The 10197-nt window shown below is 44.6% G+C and overlaps 1 protein-coding gene across 1 annotated transcript; it reads left to right on the top strand.

The window, feature by feature from the left end:
• The first annotated feature begins 8371 nt into the window (after positions 1–8371).
• Positions 8372–9256, top strand: LOC146021040 (taste receptor type 2 member 4-like). The gene has a single exon (XM_083154841.1). It carries the CDS (start codon positions 8372–8374, stop codon positions 9254–9256), a length of 885 nt encoding a protein of 294 aa, XP_083010967.1.
• Positions 9257–10197: the final 941 nt, after the last annotated feature.

Here is a 10197-nt window from a genome sequence, read left to right as displayed (position 1 = left end):
TGTTTACAGCATATTTGTTTACATTTATTGTTGGGTTTATTACTTCTTGTGAACCATCCCTGTGCATTGTTGCACCCGTACCGTATACTTTACCACTTCTGTATACCGGTGAGCTGTTTAGTATGTATACCATCCCTGTGCATTGTTGCAACTGCACTGTAACTTTATCACCTGTTACAGCAGCACCATTGTTATATTTTCTATACCATCTCTGTGCATTGTTGCATCCACATTGATTTTGTGTCCACCCTTGTGTGTGCAAGTCAACTTGTACGCAGTTACACCTGTGGATGTTCTGGTGATTTCCCAGCCTGCCCCATCCGGGTTAGTCAGGTTTCCTCTTGCACTCTACTTGCCTTGACGGACACGTTGTCCCACATAAGACCAGGCAGCATTGGGGATGGAGCCGGCATAACCAGCTCCGTCAAATGCGGCTGTTAGTGGTGAAACCTAGAAACGCACATGTCTGTCAACTACAAGGGGAGGCAACAGAGTCAGGGGGCAGGTTTGGCGGTACCTTCCAGGGCCCCTTACATTATAACCGGGCAATTTAAAAAAAAAAGGAATCTTACTTAGAAGGGTTCCTTGCCTTGGTACCACTGAGCTGTTCCTTTAGTTGTGGACCCCAGTACAGCAGGGCTGTCACAAGTTCTTTCAGACCAGGTCCGTCTTCTCACACAACAAATGGTGGAACTATCCTTACGGGTTGAGAACCAGGAAGAGGTTAGGAGGGTCCCCAATACCAGTACTGTTTTTGTAAAGGAGCCTAAAATGAACTTGCCTGATCATTTTTCTGGTGATCAAAAACAGTACTTTAATTTCCGTCAGAGTAGTAAACTCTATTTCAGACTTAGACCGGGGTCCTCTGGGTCAGAGACTCAAAGGGTGGGCCTGGTAATATCTCTGCTCCAGGGTGACCCGCAGACCTGGGCTTTCGACCTGGGAGCAGATAGTCCAGAGTTATGGACAGTTGATGGCTTTTTCCAGGCTCTAGGAGTGTTATATGATGCCCCATACAAGGCAGCTTAGCCGAAGCCCATCTCAGGGCACTCAGGCAGGGTCGTCGCACTGCTGAAGTGTATTGCTCTGAATTTTGTACGTATGCTAATGACACTGGGTGGAATGATCCGGCTCTGCGGAGTCAATTCCGTCTTGGCCTCGCAGACCAGATCAAAGATTTCCTCATGCAATACCCTGCGCCAGCTTCATTGGATAATTCTATGCAGCTGGCGATTCAGATTGATAGACGTATCTGGGAGAGACGCTCTGAACAAAAGTAACCATCTTTTCCCTTCTCGGGATCAGTCGGAGACTCCCAGGTTCTCGGGGATGAACCCATGCAAATTGGGGAGACTCGCCTGTTGAACCAGGAGAGGGCTTGCCGGAACTCTCAGGGTCTCTGCTTTTACTGTGCAGGCAGAGGACATCTGGTGGGGACTTGTTCAGAGCCTCTGGGAAATGCGAGGGACTAGAGGATAGGGGAGGAATCCTCTTGGGCCTTTCTTCTATTTCTCCCAAAAACTCTTTATTGATCTCTTAGTCTTACTTAGTTTGGGGGTTTAGAGCTGGGAATCCCAGGCCATTGTTGATACGGGGGCTGCAGGGAATTTTATTGATTTTCAGTTTGCTAAGGTTCACTAACTACCGCTGATTTCCCTTCCGTCACAATTGTCCGTCTATGGGTTATTGGATGGTAATTGTTTACCTAATTGACAATATCTTATCGCACGGTACCCCTTGACTTAGAGACTGGCTGTGCACATACTGAACAGATTGTCTTTTATGTTGTTCAGAGCCCTGGGGCTCCTATTGTTCTAGGTCTACAATGGCTCAGAAAACACAACCCCAGTTTTGATTGGCAAACGGGAGATTTTGCAATGGGGTGAACTTTGTTTTTCTTCCTGCCTCCGTCTGCCCGTTCGTGTTTCCAGGGTTTGTAGTCCAGATCATATCCTTCCTGCCCAATACTCCTCTTTTTCTGATGTTTTCTCAAAAAAAGAGGCTGAGGCCTTACCGCCTAATCGCCCTTACTATTGTGCAGTCACACTCATTCCGGGAGCCAAATTACGCAAGGGTCGCCTTTATTTCTTATCTCTACCAGAGGAGAAGGCGATGGAGGAATATATTCAGGAAAATGTAAAGAAGGGGTTTATCAGACCATCTAAATCTCCTGTTCGGGCATGTTTCTTTTTTGTAGCAAAGAAGGATGGATCTTTGCGGCCATGTATTGCGGCTATGTATTGAGTATTGTCACCATTAAGAACTCGTATCCTTTGCCCCTGACTTTGGTACTTTTTGACAAACTTCGCTCTGCCGCTGTGTTCTCCAAAATAAACTGCCGTGGGGCCTATAACCTGATTAGAATCAAGGAGGGAGAAGAGTGTAAGACTGTTTTTAATACTCACACTGGCCATTACGAGTACCTTGTTATGCCCTTTGGTTTGACCAATGCTCCAGCTGTCTTCCAAGATCTTATCAACGATGTCCTTCGGGACCTCCTTGGTATCTTTGTTGTTGTATACTTGGATGACATTCTTATTTTTTTATCTTCTTTGGAGCAACACAGGGGGCATGTCAAGGTGGTTCTTCAGAAACTCAGGGAAAACAATCTATACGCCAAATTCGAGAAATGTGAATTTGAGGTTCGGCAGATTTCCTTTTTAGGATATATCATTTCACCAGAGGGTTTCCAGATGGATCCCACCATCAAATTGTCAAATGGGTACAGCCATGAACCTCAAAGCAGTTCAAAGATTTCTGGGTTTTGCTAGCTATTATCGGGGATTCATTCCTTCTTTTTCCACCATCGTTGCTCCGATTGTGGCACTCACCAAAAAGGGAGCTGATCCTTCTGTGTGGTCCCTTGAGGCCCAAAACTCTTTTGAAGGATTGAAGCAGGCATTTTTATCTGTCAGTGTCTTTAGGCATCCCAACCCAGAGTTACCCTTTGTTCAAGAAGTAGATGCCTCGGAAGTCTGTATTGGGTCTGTACTTTCTCAAGTAGACACAAAGAATGGTTGTTTTCATCCTTGTGCCTTTTATTCCCGGAAGTTCTCTGTGCCGAAAGCAATTATGATGTAGGTAACCGGGAACTCCTTGCCATCAAGTGTGCTCTGGAGGAATAGAGGCACTGGTTGGAGGGGGCCAAGTATCAAGTGATTTTCCTTACGGATAACAAGAATCTTTCCTACTTACAGTCGGCTAAGAGACTTAACGCCAGACAAGCTAGATGAGCTCTTTTTTTCGCATGGTTCAATTACATCATCACGATCAGGCCAGGGTCTAAGAATACCAAGGTCGATGCCTTGTCTAGGAGCTTCTCAGCAGTCCAGGAACTCAGTCCCATTCTGGAACCCATTATTCCTTCATCTTGCATCTGTGTAGGACTCTTGGATAATGTCCTTATGGTACAGTATGAGGCGCTGGTGGACATTCCCTCTGGCAGGTTATTCATTCCTCCCAGATTTCGGGATAAGGTATTGGTTGAGTTCCATTCTACAAAGTTGGCTGGACATCCAGGTATTTCCAAGACTTCAGAATTATTGTCTCGATCGGTTTGGTGGCCAGCAATGAATGGTGATGTGGAGAAGTTTGTCCGTTTTTGAGAGATTTGTGCCAGAAATAAGTCCCTCCACTCTGCTCCTGTTGGTCTTCTTCAGTCTTTGGAAGGTCCAGATCTAAAACAAAAAGAAACCAAATGGATATATGAAGTAAATACTCTGCAACCGAAAGGATTAAATATTGACTTCGAGTTACAGTAGCTGCCTTCTTGTAATAATCAGATATCCACCTTTATAAAACATATACTTATTACTGAAAACCTGCATCTTTTCCATAGTAACACACTACACATGTGCTTGCCGCCAAAAAGGCTGTTTCTTTCCGTTTTTAAATAAAGTTTTGAAGAAAGAAGCAAAAAACGTATAAAAGCTAAAAATACACCAGCATCAGGCATCCTTGACCAAGAGAGCAAGCCACTCGAAATGCGTTGGATCCGGGGAACGCACAAGTCCGCACAACGCCGATTCCGGAAGTCATCATACCCAAACTTCCGGTAATCGCGGCATCTTCGCGGAGGTCCGGAACACAGACGGCGTGGAGGCAGAATGAAAAGCCAAAAGACCTAGGTAAGCTTAGGGACAGTTAGAGCTGCTGGGGATCTTTACAACTAGTGCTACGTTTCATCCACAGCTTGGACCCGCAAAACTTCTCCCAAAAAAGCCCGTTAAGGGCTGTAAACATTTTTTACCACTAACCTTTTTCTTTCTTTCAGCGGCTAAGCACATTTACTGTTATTTATACTGTTATTTATTTTACATAACCCAGACCCTTAGCTGAGTGCGCGGTCCACCCCCCCATTAGTTACCTCTATTTCAAACTTGTGTTCCATTCATTCAGCTTACGTTCCACTGACATTGCACGCTGGAGCTGACCATTTCCGGGCATACTTTACGTCTGGTTCCAGAAAGCAGCATCCTGGCTGGCTGGGATGGAGGGGAGGAAATGGAGAGGGTACCAGACACTGTATTTAAGGTATGTCACTCACATATTTGGTTTGATTCAGTATTCTTCATCTTGACAAAGGGGCATAACAGCCCCAAAACGTTTATATATAGATTAACACCAGTGTATTTCTATGCAAGTCAGCAAATCACTGGGGTGCCAAGAATAGGTATATATATATATATATATATATATATATATATATATATATATATATATATATATATATATATATATATATATATAGAGAGAGAGGTATATGGCACTCCTTGGGCTTGTAGAAATAATAGAGCAGGACACAGGTTACGATCAACATTTTGGAAGGGATTCCTTCCTTTATCAAGACAAGTACAGGTGCAATACAGAAAAATCGGGGTAACAAATCTTACCTACAGAATATGTGCCAAACAAGAAGAGGTCCGCCCATCACGTCTGCCTGCTTTCTGGTCCCTTCGCTCCTTCTGGCCATGCGACTCCCGAGATGTGGTGATGACATCACATCCTCCCACTGAGACTCCGGCATCAGGAAGTAAGCCACAGGTTTCTCAGGCAGCGTCTATGTTGTTATGGCGCCATGGTGCATAATTCAAAAGTGCAGTGCTGGTACAAAATAACGAGAAACAGGTGTACATAAACATGCAGCAATATGATTGTGGGTAAAGCGGTATATCATCCACACTCAGTTCGTAAACTAGACATTCGATACCCATTAACATGCACCAGTACCCATGTTATGTACGTGATTAAGTGCCCTTGCGGTCTATGCTACGTGGGGAAGACCATCCGCTCTTTTAAAGAATGGTTGTAGCTACATCAACATATTTATTTATTTATTTGTTAACAGTTTCTTATATATCGCACACATATTCCGCAGTGCTGTACAGAGAATAGTTTAACATTCACATCAGTCCCTGCCCCAGTGGAGCTTAAAATCTATATTCCCTACCACACATATACACGCACACAGACAGTCTAGGGTTAATTTTGTTGAGAGACAATTGACCTACCAGTATATTTTTGGATTGTGGGAGGAAACCGGAGTACCCAGAGGAAACTCATACAAGTACGAGGAGAATATACAAACTCCGCACAGTTAGGGCCATGGTGGGATTCGAACCCATGACCTCAGTGATGTGAGGCAGTAATGCTAACCATTACACCATCCGTATATATATATATATATATATATATATATATATATATATATATATATATATTATATTTTCATACAGATAATGTTATACTGTGGCAAATTTCTAATAATGTGTGCATTTATGTCCTTGGTATAAAGGACGGCTATTCGATGATATATCATATGTAGCAATCTGACTATTTTTAAACATTGCAATCTCATGCCCCTTTCAGACCGCACTTTTTACCCATTATTTTGCCATTTTAAAATGGTAATTTGTGCAGTCTGAAAGGTGCAGAGTGAATTTACCGGTTCTATTGAACGAGTATTTCTAAACGTGAATAAAGCAGGGTCCTACCAGTTTCAGTCCCATTTTTTTTTATCCACTGTTTTCTATGGGTTAAAACGGGTTCAGTGTTGTGAAGGAACAAAAACTGTATTGAAATACCGTTTTAGGACAAAAACTGCACAGAAACACCTTTTAAAGACATGCAGTGTGAAAGGGGTTTTAGCTGGCAGACCCGTTTTTAGAAACGTTTTAAAATACCTGGTCAAAGCCAGTTTTGCGACCTGAAAACAGCATAAAAGAATAAATCCATAAGTACATGTAGATATATATATATATATATATATGATTATTAGGAGAAATGAGATGTTGCTTATACAGTAGGAGCCAGTTTAATCTTTGTTCCTTTGGCCATGGCTCACCATGGCTAGCCATGGCTATTCTATTGTTCTATGTATTGTATTGCAGCTGAGAACAATAGAATAGCCATGGCTAGCCATGGTGAGCCATGGCCAAAGGAACAAAGATGAAACTGGCTCCTACTGTATACCTGTACTTGGGGATCCTCCGATATACAATGTATCAGATTGCCAAGTAACATACATTGTTGCAATTTTATTTGCTAAATTATTCAACAGTTGCTACAATTTTTGATTTTGTGGTACTTGTGTATTTTGGCGGCGCCCCCGATGTCCGTCGTACGACGGACAGATCGCATCGCATGCCATGCACCTGATGGCATACGATGCGATGCGACGCGATTTTGACCCCCTATACGACCAAAAATCGTATAAGCACCCTAAAGGGTGCTTTTGAGCACCCAAATGGGTGCTTACAATGGTAAATGCACCCCCACGCCACCCCCCCACTATAAACGTGAACCCGAAGTGTGGCGAGCGCAGCGAGCCCGCGAGGGGCGGCGGTACGCGTCCTACGACCTTTTCATACCCCCACTATCCACGTCGGCGTGGAGTTGAGAATAGAATAGTGTGGCGAGCGCAGCGAGCCACCGAGCCCGAAGCGTGGCGAGCGCAGCGGATACCTTCACAGGTAAACGCGTCCCTTCGCGGGCTTCACAGGTATCCGCGTCCCCTCGCGGGGCTCACTGCGCTTTCCACGCTTCGGGCTCGGTGGCTCGCTGCGCTCGCCACACTATTCTATTCTCAACTCCACGCCGACGTGGATAGTGGGGGTATGAAAAGGTCGTAGGACACGTACCGCCGCCCCTCGCGGGCTCGCTGCGCTCGCCACGCTTCGGGTTCACGTTTATAGTGGGGGGGGTGGCGTGGGGGTGCATTTAACATTGTAAGCACCCAATTGGGTGCTTAACATTGTATAAGCACCCATTAGGGTGCTTATACAATGTTTAATCGCATCGCATCGCATCGTATGGCATTGTATGCCATGTACAATGGCATACAATTTTAAAATTGTATGCCATCGTGCACTATCGTACGATATCGCGTCGCATCGCATACCATCGTATACGTTATGGTATGCGTTGCGATGGGCGCCGCCAAAATACACAAGTACCGATTTTGTTCTGTCGAAGCAGTAAGGCCCCATTCACACACACCGGCAGCCGCCAGCCGGCGAAACCCCACACGGCCAAGAAGCCATGCCGTGCACCAAAGTTTACAATGGTCGGGATGGCCACAGCCCGGCAGCAGTACTTTCCAGTGGAGACAGCCATCTGCAACCGGGCGGCCGGGCCATAGCCGTCCAAAAAGAATGGACGCAATCCTGTCCATTATTAACTACTGTGTACGGCACGGCTTTTGGCCTTGCGTGTTTTTCCCGCCCAGTTTCAGCTGGAGCATGTGAAACAGCCCTAACAATATGCTTGTCTTTATTCCTACAATTCCACACGGGGACAATACAATTTCTCTAGAATAATAAAATAGAGACAGACAACCTTAACTCTTTGAGTGCCAGCATTGCTGTAAGAGATGCCAGGGTCATGGTTTAGGAATCTGAATCACTTCATTATATGAAGTCACTTGCACTAATTGAAGTTTAGGTAAATATTGAGCTGTGAGCGATGCTGGGATTTTTAGCGGATAAAAGGGTTAAAGAAGTTGTTTCTTTTGTGAGAAACACAACCACCAATGTATACGGTACGGTTGCACTATTTCTGTACTTCTATAAATCTGTCTTTTTCTTTTTTATTTATATTTCACTGACTGTGTTTATATACGTGAATGTTTTGACCACATTATTTAAAACTATATTTTAAATATATAGCGATATCACTTTTCTTCTTTGTGCTTAATATTTTTCAAAGTTAATCAGTATACACATCGGGAAAACAGATACAGGACAGATTTGCATGCCCGCCCCTGCTCCGTGCTCCCTCTGCCCGGCATGTAATCACTACACCACTGGCACAGGTACCATCTGCTGTCATTATATTACTAAGGGAACCAGGACAGGTCGCCCATCTGTTCAGAATGCAGCTGTCTGTGCAGATTGTGATAGACATTATTTTATGTACAATTGGGATACATGGAATCATCATGAACTCCGCCATCCTCGCTGTGTACATCAGACTCTGGGAAACGATCACTAGTCCTGGTGCCAGTGACCCAATCCTGCTCTCTATGGCTCTCACCAACGTCCTTATGGTGTGCACTATGTTGTTGGACTATTATTTGTGTATGTTTCTCTCTGAAGCCAGCACAAGATTATTACTTTTTATATTTTACACCTTGTACGTCCTGTATACCATGAGTCTGTGGAACACGGCCTGGCTCTCCATCTGCTACTGTGTGAAGCTCGTCACCGTTACCCACCGGATCTTCCTCTGGGTGAAAAGGTGGTTCCCCTCTTCTGTTACCAAACTGCTTATAGGATCAGCCATAGGGTCAGTCCTGGGGAATTTGCCCTTTATCTGGACAACTCGTGTGATGTTTGTACAGGATACTAATATAACTGATGGGCCAATACATTTTGAAATTAAGGTGAATATCCCTTATAACATTGTGAATATGGTGGTCAGTTACACCCTGCCCTTTACCCTGACTCTCACCTGTATTGGGCTCAGTGTGACGTCTCTCCTGCACCATGTCTGGAGGATCAGGCAGAACATGTCCCAGGTCACCTCATCCCCCCAGGACCAGGCGCTTGTCCGGGCGGCTGTGACATTGACATTGCGTGTGCTGTTGGACCTGATCTTCCTTGTTATCCTTATTTACATGTGTGCTAAGTCATTCAATATTAGTAGCATGACAATGTCATTATTCTGTCTGGTTCTCTTCTCATACCCATCAGTACAATCTCTCATACTAATCTATGGGAACCCCAAATTGAAGAGAAGTCTCCTCAGATGGGAATAGGCCTCATCATCAATAGATAACACAGAGGCTGTTTAGCCGGGTATCGGACAGTGATTTTATCTTACAATATTAGTAGCATTAAGAAATATAGTTTTTAGAGTGTATTATATGTCCTCTGTTATGTAGTAGATTTGTGTTTGATTCTTTAGATAATGGATTATAACAAGTCCAAAACTGTTGTGTTTGGCCATTCCAGTCCCAGACAGGGGCCTCAGGTCCTGCATAGAGACATGCACTCTACATAAACAAATATTAGCAGTAAAGCTTGTTCACTTGAAATAAGTAACGGTCACCGAATCCCACCTTTCCACCAAGCTAGTTTGTCAAATCTGCTTAAGTCCCAGGTCACTTGTAGATGCTGCTACTGTGAGGTGGAAACATCTGGGAGCAGGAATACCTCCACCATGATGAAGCATCTGCACACGCTAACAACATGGGTCCACCAAGTGCTCAATCTTCAACTGTCCCTGGCTACAACACTCACTACCAAATACCAGTCTGTATCTGGGTGCAATGTTGAGAGCTGCTGGTCAGGAGACTCGTGGTTTCCATTCCCATACAGTCCTCAGATCACCGTCTTACACATAATGTGGAGTAAAACACAATGTTACTGGACAATGGGGCGGTGGAGACGTGTTCTGTGAAGGGACACATCAGCCATGTGTGACTTGCAGTCTGACAGACATGACTTGTTATGGTGAATGCCAGGAGAACGTGCACTGCCCAAATGTGTTCTGCCAATGCTCTGGTTCTGTTTCTCATGGTGGGGCAGACGGTCAGGGGAAGACACTATAAAGTGTGTGCCCTCGGCTTTGTGGCATCAGGATCAGCTGTGTCAGCATGAATTGCCCCCTATTGTGAATCCAAGTGTGCGCTCTCCTTATGTCTTCTGAAAGAGAATGAGGAGAGAGCACATGTGCATTTGCTCTGTATTTGAATTG

This window comes from Crinia signifera, chromosome 7, assembly GCF_055691185.1.
Source record: "Crinia signifera chromosome 7, ASM5569118v1, whole genome shotgun sequence".
In the NCBI taxonomy this organism is placed as follows: domain Eukaryota; kingdom Metazoa; phylum Chordata; class Amphibia; order Anura; family Myobatrachidae; genus Crinia; species Crinia signifera.
The sequence above is the reverse complement of the archived record's forward strand: the minus strand, read 5'-3'. Positions and strand labels throughout refer to the sequence as shown.